The following is a 17,189-nucleotide window of genomic DNA, read 5'->3' on the forward strand; positions in this document are numbered from 1 at the left end:
GCACAGATCTGCTGAGAGCTCTCCGTACAGAGAGGAAACAACGAGAACATTTTCACTACGACAACAATAACGTCATTGCCACAACACAAACACTCACTGATAAACAACCACAACAAAAACACAAACACTCACTGATAAACAACCAAACAAAAACACAAACACTGACTGATAAAAAACAACAAACACTGACTGATAAACAACCACAACAAAAAACAACTCACTGATAAACAACCAAACAAAAACACAAACACTCACTGATAAACAACCACAACAAAAACACAAACACTCACTGATAAACAACCACAACAAAAACACAAACACTCACTGATAAACAACCACAACAAAAACACAAACACTCACTGATAAACAACCACAAAAAAACACACAAACTCAGAGTCTCAGCTCCATAGAACCTCGTGTTCCTTCGGCCCTCAGCAGTGATGACTTCATGACTTTCTTTAATAATAATAAAAACTATTCGAGGTAAACGCCGTCACCTCTTGCCCTTACCTGACCTGACCGCAGACTCAGGTAGCCTGGATATGGCAGCAAGGCCTGAAATTTATTTCGACCATTTCTCCCCCATTGACCTTCATCGACTGACTGAGAACACTACTACTAACTGAAGTCATTCTCAAACTGACTGTCTCATTGATAATGCTACTGGCTCACTGTGATCAGCTCTCGACACTGTTGCACCCTTCAGAAGAAAAATAATGAAACAAAGAAAATTAGCCCCATGGTTTAACCTCCAGATTCGCAAATTGAAACAAACATCGCGAAAATTTGAAAGACATTGGCGTTCGACCAAACTGGAAGAGTCCCATTTAGTCTGGCTGGACAGTCTTAAAGTCTATAAGAAGGCCCTCCGCCATGCCAGGGCAAACTATTATTCATCACTAATTGAGGAAAACAAAAACAATCCCAGGTTTCTTTTCAACACTGTAGCCAGGTTGACTCAGAGTCTCAGCTCCTATAGAGCCTGTATTCCTTCAGCCCTCAGCAGCAGTGACGACTTTATGAATTTCTTTAATAATAAAATCATAACTATTCAAGATAAAATCCATCACCTCTTAACCTTACCTGACCTGACCCCGGACTCAGATAGCCTGGATATGGCAGCAAGGCCCGAAATTTATTTGGACCATTTCTCCCCCATTGACCTTCATCGACTCTATACTTTTGGTTTCTGCATCTAAGCCATCAACATGCCTGCTAGACCCCATCCCAACTAAGCTCCTTAAGGAAGTTTGCCTTTATTAGACAATTTTTTATTAGATATAATCAACGCGTCTTTATTAACAGTACCTCAGTCTTTTAAAGTAGCTGTCATTTAACCTCTTCTAAAGAAGCCCACTCTCGATCCTGAGATTTTAGCTAACTATAGACCGATATCTAATCTCCCCTTTATTTCTAAAATCCTTGAGAGAGTGGTTGCTCATCAGCTCTGTGACTTTCCCCAAGACAACAGTTTATTCGAGGACTTTCAGTCAGGCTTTAGAGTTCATCATAGCACAGAGACGGCACTAGTAAAAATTAATAACGACTTATTTATCGCTTCTGACACGGGTCTGGTCTCTGTTTTAATCCTATTAGATCTCAGTGCTGCATTTGACACCATTGACCATCAAATCTTACTGCACAGACTTGAAACCTGAATTGGCCTTAAAGTAACGTCACTAGCCTGGTTTAAGTCATACTTATCAGATCGTTCCCAATTTGTTCACATCAATGATCAACCCTCCACACATACAAAGGTCTGCTTCGGAGTGCCACAAGGTTCGATGCTTGGACCAATCCTTTTCACTTTATATATGCTTCCTCTAGGCAACATAATTAGAAAACATTCCTTAAATTTCCATTGTTATGCTGATGATACGCAATTATATCTATCTATGAAACCAGATGAAACTGATCAGCTATCTAGACTTCAAACATGTCTTAAGGATGTAAAAGCCTGGATGAGCCGTAATTTCCTGATGTTGAATTCAGACAAAACTGAAGTTATTGTTCTTGGCCCAAAACACCTCAGAAGCTCCTTTTCCAACAATGTAATTTCTCTAGATGGCATTACCTTGGTCTCTAGCACAACTGTAAGGAACCTCGGAGTTTTATTTGACCAGGATTTATCCTTTGCTTCCCATATTAAACAAACTTCAAGGACGGCTCTTTCTTTCACCTGCGTAACATCGCAAAAATTAGACATATCCTATCCCAAACAGATGCTGAAAAATTAGTACATGCATTTGTCACCTCTAGGCTGGATTACTGTAACTCCCTATTATTTGGTTGCCCCAACAAATCTCTTAGGTCTCTCCAACTGGTGCAGAACGCTGCTGCTCGTGTTTTAACGGGAACCAAGAAAAGGGATCATATTTCTCCTGTTTTAGCTTCTCTGCACTGGCTCCCTGTGAAATCCAGGATTGAATTAAAATCCTCCTCCTTACTTACAAAGCTCTAAATGTTCAGGCTCCATCCTATCTGTCACAGCTCATAGTTCCTTACCAACCCTCAAGATCACTGCACTCTGAAAACGCAGGGTTACTTGTGGTTCCCAAAGTTTGCAAAAGTAGGTTAGGAACCAGAGCCTTCAGCTACCTCAGGCTGCCTGGACCAGCCCCTAGTTAGGCTGACATAGGTTTAACCTGCTGGGGGACTTCCTCTGATATGCTGAGCTCCTTTTCCTTCTCTCAATGCCGCCATCGGAAAATCATGCATGTCTGTCAACTGCATTGCCATTTACAAGCTTAGCTTAGCCTCAGTAGTTTAGCTTAGCCTCAGTAGTTTAGCTTAGCCTCAGTAGTTTAGCTTAGCCTAACATCTGTGATAGCCATGTGGTACTCTCACTACCTGGGGCTCACGATTATAGAGCCTGGGTCTGTTGAATTGCACTACGCTAATCCTGTTGCCTCTCCGGAGCGTTCCTGCTCCCTTGTTTCCTAGTTTTCCTGGATCCCGGCCGTAACCTTGACTGTGCCTGACCGTGGCCTTTGGTTGTGCTCGTGCTGTGGCTGCACTGATACTGTGCCCCCCGCTCGCCCTGATTGTGGTCTGGTCCTGGTTGTGCCGATGCTGTGATCCTGCCTTTGGACACCTCCCTATCAACATGTGCATGAGACTGTTATCATCTCCCTCAACATCATCAGAGTGCAATTAATGATTTCACACCTACCATTATTGTAATATGACATGCATCTGTTTCTATTATTGCTGTGCCCCCCCCCCCTCTGCCCAGGGTCTGAGGGCAGAGGGATGTCGTACACTGTAAAGCCCTCTGAGGCAAACCATGTTTTGTGATAATGGGCTATATAAATAAAACTGACTTGACTTGAAAATTGACAAACACTCACTGATATACAACCACAACGAAAAACAAACACTGATAAACAATCACACCATAAACAAACACTGATAAACAAACAGAAAACTGTCACACAGGTTTTGACTCCACCATTACAGATGCTGAATTTCTGCTGAAAAACTGATGGAGAAAACTGGAGCTGATTCAGATCTGATTGAGATTGTTGCCAGTGTGAACGCTGCGCTTGTGTGTCACATTATTAACTCAAGTATTGAAAATGTGTTTGTCCGCAGGATTGGAAGACCGCAAAAGTTTTTTTTCTTGCTAAAAATTTAACACGTCAGCAGCACACGTTGATGTCGTAGATTATTCTTTGTTGTAGATAAAGTTCACAGCGCTGAAGTGGACGCAGAGTCCGCTTACGAACACACGGTTTGTTAAAGATCAGACCTGTTAGATGTCGAGGACAGCCATCTGTTGATTTCTGTCCTGATTAAAGTTCTTCCTTTAGTTCCAGAGAGGACTCGAGTTGGTTGATGTGAACGCTGCTGCGTCTTCAGTTTCAGACCTGAACCGTATTCTGAAAATAGAGTTAAAGTTCATGTTTGAATCTATGACGAACAACAAACTCATGTTGATGGATCAAGTTATCAGTTAACAGCTGAAATTCAGTATCAACAATAGAACGTTCATGAGACAAAACTGTAGGCTATAACCTCAGATAATCAACAATCACGATCGAAACAAACTGATAATCCTGAGAATGAAAAGTGACAGCGTGTGAACGCTGAAGTAAAAGCTGTTAAACACCAGAAGTTTTTCAACATGTTCTGAAAACTTCAACTTCAAAACTGCAGGTCGCTCAAGACAACGTGTCCCGCTGAGTGCTAAGACAGAACAGAGACATGTCAGAGACACGCAGGATGATGTCGAAGACATGAAGGACAATGTCAAAGACATGCAGGACTTGTGATCACAGTTTCAGTTGTTTGTCTGTTTGTATATTTCAGAGCATCAAACATCAGAGGACGGACAACACACACAGAACAGACAACACACAGAGGACAGACAATACACAAAGGACAGACAACGGGACAGAGAAACAGACAACACACACACGAAACAAACAACACACAGAGGACAGACAACAGGACAGATAGATAGATGGGGAGACGGAGAGGAAGTCAGTGACAGCAGGATAATCCTTTACTGATCAAAGAGTTTTCAAACCGTCAATCAGCGTTTCCGTTTTCACCTCAGCAGAGACATGACTACACAACTACACAACAACTACACAACTGCACACACACACAACAACTACACAACAACTACACACTCACACACAACTACAGTACAACTACACAACAACGACATACACACTCACACACAACTACAGTACAACTACACAACAACTACACAATGCTGTGATCATGTCTTTGGACACCTCCGTATCAACAAGTGCACAAGACTCTTATCATCACCTACATCATCATCACAGACCCACAGTCACCCTCATCATCATCATCATCACAGACCCACAGTCACCCTCATCATCATCATCATCACAGACCCACAGTCACCCTCATCATCATCATCATCACAGACCCACAGTCACCCTCATCATCATCATCATCATCACAGACCCACAGTCACCCTCATCATCATCATCATCACAGACCCACAGTCACCCTCATCATCATCATCATCACAGACCCACAGTCACCCTCATCATCATCATCATCACAGACCCACAGTCACCCTCATCATCATCATCATCATCACAGACCCACAGTCACCCTCATCATCATCATCATCACAGACCCACAGTCACCCTCATCATCATCATCATCACAGACCCACAGTCACCCTCATCATCATCATCATCACAGACCCACAGTCACCCTCATCATCATCATCATCACAGACCCACAGTCACCCTCATCATCATCATCATCATCACAGACCCACAGTCACCCTCATCATCATCATCATCACAGACCCACAGTCACCCTCATCATCATCATCATCATCATCACAGACCCCAGTCACCCTCATCATCATCATCATCATCACAGACCCACAGTCACCTCTCATCATCATCATCATCACAGACCCACAGTCACCCTCATCATCATCATCATCACAGAGTGCAATAATGATTTCACACCTGCTGTTATTGTAATATGACATGCATCTGTTTCTACTACTGCTGTGACTCTCCCCCTCTCTCCCCCTCTCCCCCTCTCCCCCTCTCCCTCTCTCCCCCTCTCTCTTTCTCTCTTTCCTTTTTTTGCCATGATTGTATTTATTCATTTGTTATTTACATCTATCGCTCATCTGTCCGTCCTGAAGAGGGATCCCTCATCATCCTCTGCTGCTCTTCCTGAGGTTTCTTCCTCTTTTTCTGTTACAGGTGTTCTTTTTCGGGAGATTTTCCTTGGGTGATATACACAACAACTACTACACACAGCTCACAGTCACAAACTGCTACACAACAACTACAACACAACTACACACTCACACACACAACTACACACTGCTACACAACAACAACACACAGCTCACACAAGTACACACTGCTACAACCTACGACCTTGGAAAGCACTTTCATAAGGACCTTGATAAGGACCTTGAGACTTGAGGCAAGCTGAAACAAAGTTTGTTTTTATCTCACAGGCTGAATATGTTAATATTTAATATATTTATAAATATTATATATATAATATTAACATTTAATATTTAATATTTCTAACTAACTGTTTCTGTTTCTCACTGACATCTTCAGGCCTGAAGGCAGCTCAGAGTGTGTGTGACTGTGTCACTGTGTGTGTGTGTGTGTGTGTGAGACTGTGTCTGCGTGTGTGTGTGTGTGTGTGTGACTGTGTCACTGTGTCACTGTGTGTGTGTGTGTGTGTGTGTGTGTGTGTGTGTGTGTGAGACTGTGTCTGTGTGTGTGTGTGTGTGTGTGTGTGTGTGTGACTGTGTCACTGTGTGTGTGTGTGGGGGGGGATCAGTCTGATATCTTATCTGCAGTCTGTCAGCAGCTAATTATCAGCTTGTTAAGTCTTTAACAAGGGACTCTTAACGAGGTTCTAGAGCACTCACTCTGATGACATCATGTACATTGATAAATTGATAAAAGGTCAAAGGTCAACGCACACAACATGACACAAAAACTGCTGCCAGAAACATTGTTCTGCTGACCCAAATGAACCTCCTTAAACCTACAGCTTTGTTAAATCTACAGCCTCATTAAAACCTGCAGCCTCATTTAACCTGCAGCCTCATTACAACCTGCAGCTTTGTTAAACCTGCAGCCTCATTTAACCTGCAGCCTCATTACAACCTGCAGCCTCATTTAACCTGCAGCTCATTTAACCTGCAGCCTCATTAAAATCTGCAGCCTCATTTAACCTGCAGCCTCATTTAACCTGCAGCCTCATTAAAATCTGCAGCCTCATTATAACCTGCAGCCTCATTTAACCTGCAGCCTCATTACAACCTGCAGCTTCATTTAACCTGCAGCCTCATTTAACCTGCAGCCTCATTACAACCTGCAGCTTTGTTAAACCTGCAGCCTCATTTAACCTGCAGCCTCATTTAACCTTCAGCCTCATTACAACCTGCAGCCTCATTAAAACCTGCAGCTTTGTTTAAACCTGCAGCCTCATTTAACTGCAGCCTCATTAAAATCTGCAGCCTCATTATAACCTGCAGCCTCATTTAACCTGCAGCCTCATTACAACCAGCAGCCTCATTTAACCAGCAGCCTCATTAAAACCTGCAGCCTCATTAAAACCTGCAGCCTCATTTAACCTGTAGCCTCATTAAAATCTGCAGCCTAATTTAACCTGCTGCCTCCTCATTACAACCTGCAGCCTCATTTAACCTGCAGCCTCATTAAAATCTGCAGCCTCATTATAACTGCTGCAGCCTCTCATTTAATCTGCAGCCTCATTACAACCTGCAGCCTCATTTAACCTGCAGCCTCATTAAAACCTGCAGCCTCATAAAACCTGCAGCCTCGTAAAACCATCAGCCTTGTTAAACCTGTAGCCTCATTTAACCTGCAGCCTCATTAACCCTGCAGCCTCATTTAACCTGCAGCTTTGTTAAACCTGCAGCCTCATTTGTTTGTTTGGGGGCTTTTTTTGTTTATTATAAGGATCCCCATTAGCTGACACCAAGACATGAAAAAAACGTAGACATAAACAATAGAATAAATAAGTGAAAGAATAATAATAATAAGATTGATAAAATAATAGTAATAGTAATAATAATAACAACAATAACATGATTATTATTATTATTATTTTTTATTATATATATATATGTGTATGTATGTTATCATACTTAATGTTTAAATGTTTATTAGAGATATAGGCATATTTAATGTTTATTACAGATGTAACCATGTTTGATATTAATGGTTAAATGTTGATTATAGATAAAGGCATATTTTAATGTTTTATATAAATTTAAGTATGTGTAAGAAACTTAGTGTGTGTAGATGAACGTTCTCTTTTTAATCAGGTTTGATCCGGATCGTGGTCTGGTGTCTCAGACCTCTGTCTGAGGGTCCTGACAGCTGATTGGTAAGTGCAGAGGTATTTTCTAGTGTCGATGTCTCTGTCAGGTGTTTGTGTTTAACCTGCTCCGGTCAAACACAAAGAGACAGTGAGGCATGATGGGAAACTAATCCCTGCTGCTCGTCTTCAGACGGATTAAAAGATTCTCTGCCTCCACCGTCAGGCTGAATTCACCCGCCGCTGCACATCACCCACTCACAACCAATCAGGAGCCAGCACCCAGCGATCAATACCATCACTGATCAGCTGACACCTGCTGCTGTAGTCGTCCACATTCACACGGCGTGTGGTCGCTGTGATATCATTGGGGCTGGAGCTTAAACACTCTCCTGACTGATTAAACTGTGACATCATCACGGCTGTGATGTCATCACTTCAGACTGCAGTAAAGGTGAAGGTGAAGGTGAAGATGAAGATGAAGGTGAAGATGAAGGTGAAGATGAAGGTGGAGGTGAGGATGAAGATGAAGGTGAAGGTGAAGGTGAAGGTGAAGATGAAGGTGGAGGTGAAGATGAAGGTGGAGGTGAGGATGAAGATGAAGGTGAAGGTGAAGATGAAGGTGGAGGTGAGGATGAAGATGAAGTCTTTGCGCTCACACGCAGCTGCCAGCAGTTCATCCAAACGTCACGATGACACGTTTTAAAACTCTGAGCAGACTCGCTCTGATTGGATGCAGCGTCCTCGGCTTGAAATTGTTTTGGAAACATAAAAATCTCTGCAGAGATAATCTCCTCAGCAGCTTTTACTGTGAAAGCCTCTGGCAGGAAGTGCTGCACTTTCTGGGTCAATAAGGGACAGAAGAAGAAGAAGAAGAGACAAAAAAAACAAAACACGAAAAATAAGAATCAGTGACATCATCGTCAGTGAGACTGTAGCTACAATCGCTGTCTTTGTTGTTGTTGTTGTCGTTGTTGTTGTTGTTGTGTCAGACTCACACTGTGAAATCATCACAGAGACAGCCAATAGAAAACGATTCATCTACACATGTTGAACACTGAAACACTTCCAGGGCATTTTTAAAGACTTTTCCAGGATTTCCAGGAAGAACCTTGAGGAGCATGACCTAATTTTTCCAAATGAAGGAGACATGCTGAACTTCACCGTCACTGATGTTCCATACTGCCCCGCTCTCCCCTACAGCACACACATATACACACACACACACACACACACTCTCACACACACACACACACACACACACACACACACACACACACACACACACACTCACACATACATACATACATACACACACACACACACACACACACACACTCCTGACAGAGTGTTTAGTTCATGTCTATGGTATGATCTTAATTTGTTAAACACTTTTTTGTGAGCGTTTTTATATTAATTTAAATCAAATAAACATCCGTTTGTTTCTGTGATTTTTCCTCCTGAGTCTCAAAACGAAAACAAACAAACAAACAAATAAACAAACAAACTGCAGCTCTCAGCCGGATGTCTTGGAACAGCTGCACGCGCTCAATCCTCCAGACTTTAAACAGGTCAAGGTCAAACCGGATCACACAAACCACCAAGACCTGGACCACACCAAAACCACAGCGGAACCAGACCAGGGCCAGACCGGGAGCACACCAGACCGGGGACGGATCGACGTGCGGCCCCGGGTCCAGGTGTGGTGTCAGAGTGCCTTACCTGCGCGCGCAGCGGCTCCTCCTGCTCCAGGACGCTGATGAAGGGGATCTGCAGGAAGGAGGCCAGGAGGTCCACCTGTAGCAGCTCCTCGCGGCTCTGCGGGAAGGCGAGCACGGCGGAGACCGCCCGTACCACCACACCCTCACACGCGCAGCGGAGCAGCGACTGCGGGTCCGCCGCCACCGGCTGCCGCCACACCAGCTCCACGCTCAGGTTATAGGGCAGCAAGGGCTCCGGGTCCCGCTCGGGATCCCGCTCCGAATCCGGGTCCCGCTCCCGGCTCATCGCTGCCGCCGCTCGACTCAGCGCTGCCTGGACCTGCACGCGAGCCGCGCGCTGCGCCGGCAGGAGCGCACCGACGCGCACCGTGTGTCCGATCTGCGCCAGGAGGTGGCAAGGCTGCGGGTGGAGGAGGCACGGCGGCGCGAGGAGGAGCTGCAGGAGGAGCAAGGCTCGGAGAGTCCGGGACCAGGAGGAGGAGGAGGAGGTGAAAGACATCCTGCCGCGCTCTCAGCATCGCTCTGCCGCTCCGCCGCTGACTCCTGCCGCTCCGCCGAAACACCGAGAGACGCTGCGAGGGGGGAGAGAGAGGAGGCGCTGCTCCTCCTCCTGCTGCTGGAGAGAAAGGAGACACTGCTGCTCCTCCTGCTGCTGCTGGAGAGAGAGGAGGCACTATTCTCCTCCTGCTGCTGGAGAGAAAGGAGACACTGCTGCTTCTCCTCCTGCTGCTGGAGAGAGGAGGCGCTGCTCCTCCTCCTGCTGCCAGAGAGAGAAAGGAGGCACTGCTCCTCCTCCTGCTGCTGGAGAGAGGGAGAGAGAGAGAGGAGACACTGGTGCTCCTCCTGCTGGAGAGAGGGGAGACACTACTCCTCCTGCAGCTGGAGAGAGAGAGGAGACACGGCTCCTACTGCTGCTGGATAAAGAGGAGACACTACTCCTCCTGCTGCTGTTGGGGGGACATTGGGGGAGGGAGGGGGATCCCATAAACAGGAGATCCTGATCGGAGAGGAGGAGGGAAAAAAGGTGTGAGGGGCATTAATGTAGAGGAGATGTTTTACTGAGGAGGAGGAGATACGTTGGAGTGTGTAAAAGGAGGAGAAGGTAAATAAAAAGTGAAGGTCAAAGTAGAGAGGAGGTGAAAAGGGAGGCACAGGGAGGAGGAGATAGGAGGAAGACAAGAAGTTGAACAGCAGAAGAAGAGTAGAGGAGGTGGAGGGAAGGTGAGAGGAGGTGAGGAGGAGGTGGAGAGGAGAAAAAAAGGTGAGATGCGGGAGTTGGAGAGTTGAAGGAGCGTCCGGGGCAACAGGAAGAAAGAGAAGGTGCTTAAGAGGAGGAGAAGAAAGTACGGAAGTGAGAGGAGGTGGAGAGAAGGTGATAAAAAAAAGTGAAGGTCAAAGAAGAGAGGAGGTAAAAGAGGAGGCACAGGGAGGAGGAGATACATTGAAGTGTGTAGAGGAATAGGAGGAGGAGGTAAATAAAAAGTGAAGGTCAAAGTAGAGAGGAGGTGAAAGAAGAGTCACTGAGAGGAGGAGATAGGAGGGAACATGAGGAGTAGAACAGCAGAAGAAGAGAGGAGGAGATCTGAGGGAAGAGCTGAGGGAGCGTCCAGGGCAAAAGGAGGAGAAAGATGAGGAGAAGAAGAGAAATAAGACATTTTTTACCTTTTGTTTTGATGTTTGTTCACTGTAATGTTATTATTGATGTGTTTTCTTGTTTTGTTTTGATGTTTTTATTTGTCTTGATGTCCGGTTGTTTTTGTTTGTTTGTTTTGATGTTTGTTTTTGTTTGTTTGTTTTGATGTGTTTGTTTTAATCTTTGCTTGTTTTGGTGTCTTTTGCGTCCCATGTTAGAAAGAATGAGTGAATGTTTTTAAACAAATGAAATGAGTGAACATTTTTATTTTGAAAGACTTTCTGGAAGGTTCCTGTGATTTTCAAAATCAAAGCATTGATTATATTTTGATTACTATAAGTAAAAGAATACAAAACATACAAGTATTTTAACTATGAAACATGACGTATTTATACTACGTGTTGCTCCTAAAAACATAAACAAAGAATGATTAGAAATAATAAATCCATAATGGAACTAATCGATTAATCTAAGCAAAAGTCTGATCAGAAAAATATCACATTACAGACACGACATGCGCTACAGAGATACTACTGAAATACTGCGGAAAAACTACCGAAAAACTACAGGAGTATTATTTGAGTACTGCTGGGGTATTTTTGAAATACCACAGGAATATTTATGGAATACTACAGAAGCATTTTTAGAGTACTGTAGGAGTACTATTGGAGTATTTTTGCAGTGCTAAATGACTTTTATTGTAGCGTTTTTGCAGTACTACAGGATTTTTATTGCAGTGTTTTTAGAGTACTACAGGATTATTTTTGCAGTACAACAGGGGTATTATTGGAGTAATTTTACACTGCTACATGAGTATTTTTACAGTACTTCGGGAGTATTTTTGCAGTACTAGAGCAGTATTATTGGAGTACCTTTTGCAGCACTTCAGGAGTATGATTGGAGCACTTTTTCAGTACTAATTTTGCAGTGCTGCAGACGTATTATTGGAGTATCCTTTCAGTACTATGGGAGTATTATTGGGGTATTTTACATATGCTACAGGATTATCATAGTAGTATGTCTGTAGTACTACAGGAGTATTATGGGAGTATTTTTGTAACACTACAGGAGTATTATTGGAGGGTTTTTGCCCCTAGTATTATGCTGCAGGAGTGTTATGGGAGTATTTTATATACTACAGGAGTATTATGGGAGTATTTTTGGTAACACTACAGGAGTATGTTTGAAAGTGCCCCCCCCCAATTACTACAGGAGTATTATTGGAGTTTGGGTTTTTTGCAGTACTACAGGAGTATTATTGGAGTATGTTTGCAGTACCATCCGTTTTGGGCAGTTGTGTGATCTTCCTGTTGCAGGAGTTTGGGGAAAATTCAGCAGCTCATTTTCCTCCGTAAGGTTTTGATTCATCATCGTCAGAACATCACAGCTGAGAGCCGTTACATAACACACACACACACACACACACACACACACACACACACACACAGACAGAGAGAGAGAGAGAGAGAGAGAGAGAGAGAGAGAGAGAGAGAGAGAGAGTAAATATCCGGGTATAAACCAAATCTTGAGAAAAGTGGAACATTTAAAATCAACATTAATTAGAAAAATAAAATCACTGAAACTGTTTGATCCTCAGACGAGGAGAACACGGTGACCTGAAAACACACACAGTATGTAAACATGTATGTAAACATGTATGTAAACATGAAAGTGTTTTGAATTTTGATGATGTTAAACATTTATTAAAGTGATTTTCATCATTTTATCGCCTCATTATCTCATTTATTTATCAACATGATTTCGTTGATGATTTGAAATCATTCATCAAAGACTGACATGTATTCCTGGAGACACAAAATTAGCAAAAATTCTGATGAAATTAGAAAAAACCCTCATTGATAAAGAAGTGAATTGCTTAGGTAGAAAAAAAAACAAATCTTTGATGATAAAATTCATCGAAACCCCTCCCCCCTCCTCTCTCACCCTCTCTCCCCCTCTCTCTTTCTCTTTCCTTTTTTGCCATGATTGTATTTCATTTGCTATTTACGACATCTATTGCTCGTCTGTCCGTCCTGGAAGAGGGATCCCTCACTATCCTCTACCGCTCTTCCTGAGGTTTCTTCCTCTTTTTTTTCCCCGTTACAGGGGTTCTTTTTGGGGAGTTTTTCCTTGGGTGATGTGAGGGTCTAAGGGCAGAGGGATGTCGTACACTGTAAAGCCCTCTGAGGCAAACCATGTTTTGTGATAATGGGCTCTATAAATAAAACTGACTTGACTTGACTTAAAATATGCAGTTTCTGACAGACTGTGGGACTGACTGCACGAGCGCTGCGCACGAGCGCTGCGCACGAGTAGTTACACTTTAACCCCGGTTTTCTTAGTGGAAAGACAGACGAATCAGCTAGAGAGTGCAGAGAACGTCTCAGTATGACAGAGAAGGTGAGACAGAGAGGACAGAAAGTCTCTATACGACAGAGAACTCGTGATGCAGATCAGAGAACTGAACCGGTTCCGTTTGGAGACTCTGTGAGGTCACTATCAGACATGTGACACAAGGACATAATTACAGAAACAAAATGTCAGCTGATCACTGTCAGTCAGTTTGGACCAGTCGTCTTTCAGCTCACCTGAGACAGTGACGGAAAGCGGACGGCTGCTGGAGGAGTTCGGAGGAAAAACATGGCCGCCATTCACACAGGCGTGGCTTTCTTGGTGGGCGGGCTCTGCAGCAGGAAACAGGAAGTGTGCAGAGTGATTGATAGCTAGCTAGTGAAGCTGAGCATGAAGGAGGATTCTGGGAACTTGCGCTGGACAGAGCAGCTGATGGTGAAAACCTGAGACCCCTGATGCTGGGCCCTGGAGACCCTGGAGACAGCGGAGACCCTGGAGACAGCGGAGACCCTGTCCACGGAGGACGGAGAGATGTTGGGCTGAAGCAGCAGGTCTGTAAACACAGACAGGCGTCTTTTACAGTTGAGTCCAACAGAAAGGACTGAGTGTCAGAGGAGGGAACATACGTGTTCTGATGAACACGTAAGCCTCGATGAAACACTGGAGCAGCAGCCGAGGAGGGGCAGCTGCAGCCACTTTAGATTCAAACTCATAAAGAAATCCTAAATATAAACTAAAGTAGAATTCATTTGAAGGACTGCTCTTAGCAACAACAACTTTATGAGTTTCTTTAGGATAAAATTAAACTTTTTGAAACCAAAGTGAACCGATCCGGTCCAACCTCAATCAAAGGAAACTTAGTAACGTAAGACCGGATTTACTGATTTTTTTTCTCCCTTTGACCTTCACCAACTCACCTCAACTGTTTCCTCGTCCAAGACATCAAAATGCCGGTCAGACCACGTCCAGGCAAGACGACTTAAGGAGGTTTTACCCTTAGATAACGATTCTTAATTTGATAATATATGTCTTTAGTAACAGGCGACGTAGCAGAGTCCTTTAAAGTCCTTTAAAGTCCTTGTCACTAAACAACGTCTAAAGGAGCCCCAGAGGTTTCAAACTACAGACCGACATCTAACCTCCGCTTTACCTCCAAAATCCTGCAGAGAGAAGTCGCTCATCAACTCTGGGACTTTCTCCACGATGATCACTTATTTGATTTTCAGTCAGAATTCAGAGTTTATCACAGTACAGAGACGCTCTGACCGCAGCTTCCTGTCGGTGCAGACAGCTGAGCAGACGCTCTGACCGCAGCTTCCTGTCGGTGCAGACAGCTGAGCAGACGCTCTGACCGCGGCTTCCTGTCGGTGCAGACAGGCGAGCAGACGCTCTGACGCGGGTCTGACCTGTTGAATGATGTTGAATTTTGTGTGTTTTTGGCAGAAATCATTTGAGTGTTTGAGGAGTTTCCTTTAATACTTTTTAGTGTTTCTCTATTTTCCTCTTCGCGCCTCTTCAGTGTTTTTGTCTTCAGCTCGTTGGTGAGCAGTTCAGCCTCATTTCATCATTCTATTTTTTCTGATGGCTTCCACATATTTATGGAATAAAAAAAGAGGCGAGAAGTAGTTTTTGTCTTCATCTACTGTCATTTCATGTTGTCGTTTTTTACATCTATTGCATGTCTGGTCGTCCTGAAGAGGGATCCCTCCTCAGTCGCTCTTCCCGAGGTTTCTACCATTTTTCCCCGTTACAGGGTTTTTTGGGTAGTTTTTCCTCAGGTGCGGGTCTGAGGGCAGAGGGATGGTGTCTGCTGTAACGTGCTCTGAGGCAGACTGTGATTTGTGATAATGGGCTTTAAAAACAAAACTGATTTGACTTGACTTCTGTTTTCTTGACGTCCACCATCTCTGCATGTGGGCGTCTCCGTCTTAGCTCCACTCCGAACCTCCGAGTCAGAAACCAGCTGACGTTCGTCTGTGGACATGCTTCAGAGCCGCAGGACATCTGCCGCCGTCAGAGAGTGACATTTCTCTGGGCGGCGTGGAGACCTTTAACTACACACCGACAAACACACACACACACACACACACACACACACACACACACACACACACACACTGATATACACAAACTGATTCACACACTAATACACATTGATACACACACTGATACACACACTAAGACTGTCCTGACTGTGTCCTCACTCAATCCTAACTGTGTCCTCACTCTGTCCTGTGTCTTCACTCTGTCCTGACTGTGTCCTCACTGTCCTAACTGTGTCTTCACTCTGTCCTGTGTCCTCACTCTGTCCTGTCTGTGTCCTCACTCTGTCCTGACTGTGTCCTCACTCTGTCCTGTCTGTGTCCTCACTCTGTCCTGACTGTGTCTTCACTCTGTCCTGTGTCCTCACTCTGTCCTGACTGTGTCTTCACTCTGTCCTAACTGTGTCCTCACTCTGTCCTGACTGTGTCTTCACTCTGTCCTAACTGTGTCTTCACTCTGTCCTAACTGTGTCTTCACTCTGTCCTGACTGTGTCCTGACTGTGTCCTGACCTGCTGTCAGGTGAGACATTCATATTTTCAGGATTATATATCAGTTTGTCTTATTAAATAAGTAAATATATAAATAAGAATAATAATTTTAAAAATCTGCTTGGTCTATGTTCAGCAGTGAATCCACATATATGGTGGCACACAGACTTCCAGATCCAGTTTCAGGCTGACTGAATGGTTACCATGGAGACTTGACTGAATGGTTGCCATGGAGACTGACTGACTTGTTACCATGGAGACAACCTGACTGCTGTTCAGTTATGATGCTGTGTTCACGTCAGATCATTCAAAACTAATGAGCAGCAGAGTGGGAAAAATTGTAGCGGTTAGCTGGTCGGCCTCCTGCTCATTAACCTGACTCAGAAAAAACGCCTGATGGTTCAACAGTCCAAATCCATGAGGTACGAATGCCCCGTCCCGAGCACAACACGTTCACGTATCACGACACATCAACGCATCACTGCACGTCCATGCATCACAACATGTCTGCTGCAACATTATGAAACTTTCGCAACATCACAAAATGTCCGCACAATCATGACACGTCTGCCGCAGCATAACACGTCTACAACATTACGACACATATACAGCATTACAACATGTCCACAGCGTCACGACAGGTCTCCCGCACTCCCGTCTCACAACATGCCCACACTTCACAACTCATCTACCGCATCACAACAAATCCACAACGTTATGAAACTTTCGCAGCATCACAAAATGTCCACACAATCATGACACGTCTGCCGCAGCATAACACGTCCGCAACATTTTGACACAGCTGCAGCATTACAACATGTCTGACACATCATTAGCTCACAGGTCTGCTACAGCATTACGAAGCATTTGCCGCAGCACAAGTCTGCCGCAGCACAAGTCAGCCGCAGCACAATTCTGCCGCAGCACACGTCTGCCGCAGCACAAGTCAGCCGCAGCACAAGTCAGCTGCAGCACAATTCTGCCGCTGCACACGTCTGCCGCAGCACAAGTCTGCCGCTACACAAGTCTGCCACAGCACAAGTCTGCCGCAGCTCAAGTCTGCCGCAAACAAGTCTCCCGCAGAACAAGTCTGCCGCAGAATAACTCTGGTGCAGCACAAGTCT

The 17,189-nt window shown here is 44.5% G+C and overlaps 2 protein-coding genes across 2 annotated transcripts in view; one reads left to right on the top strand and one right to left on the bottom strand.

Moving 5' to 3' along the window:
- The window catches only part of grin3bb (glutamate receptor, ionotropic, N-methyl-D-aspartate 3Bb), a 28,457-nt gene extending 18,410 nt beyond the window's left edge, over positions 1–10,047 (bottom strand). Inside the window, exon 1 of the mRNA XM_042484022.1 lies at positions 9,550–10,047. Within this exon, the coding sequence (XP_042339956.1) occupies positions 9,550–10,047 (498 nt within the window). The remainder of the gene's footprint in view (positions 1–9,549) is intronic.
- Positions 10,048–16,882: 6,835 nt separating this feature from the next.
- The window catches only part of plppr3b (phospholipid phosphatase related 3b), a 7,980-nt gene continuing 7,673 nt past the window's right edge, over positions 16,883–17,189 (top strand). Inside the window, exon 1 of the mRNA XM_042484127.1 lies at positions 16,883–17,185. Coding sequence (XP_042340061.1) covers positions 16,883–17,185 — 303 coding nt within the window. The remainder of the gene's footprint in view (positions 17,186–17,189) is intronic.

Source organism: Plectropomus leopardus, chromosome 3, assembly GCF_008729295.1.
Source record: "Plectropomus leopardus isolate mb chromosome 3, YSFRI_Pleo_2.0, whole genome shotgun sequence".
Classification (NCBI taxonomy): domain Eukaryota; kingdom Metazoa; phylum Chordata; class Actinopteri; order Perciformes; family Serranidae; genus Plectropomus; species Plectropomus leopardus.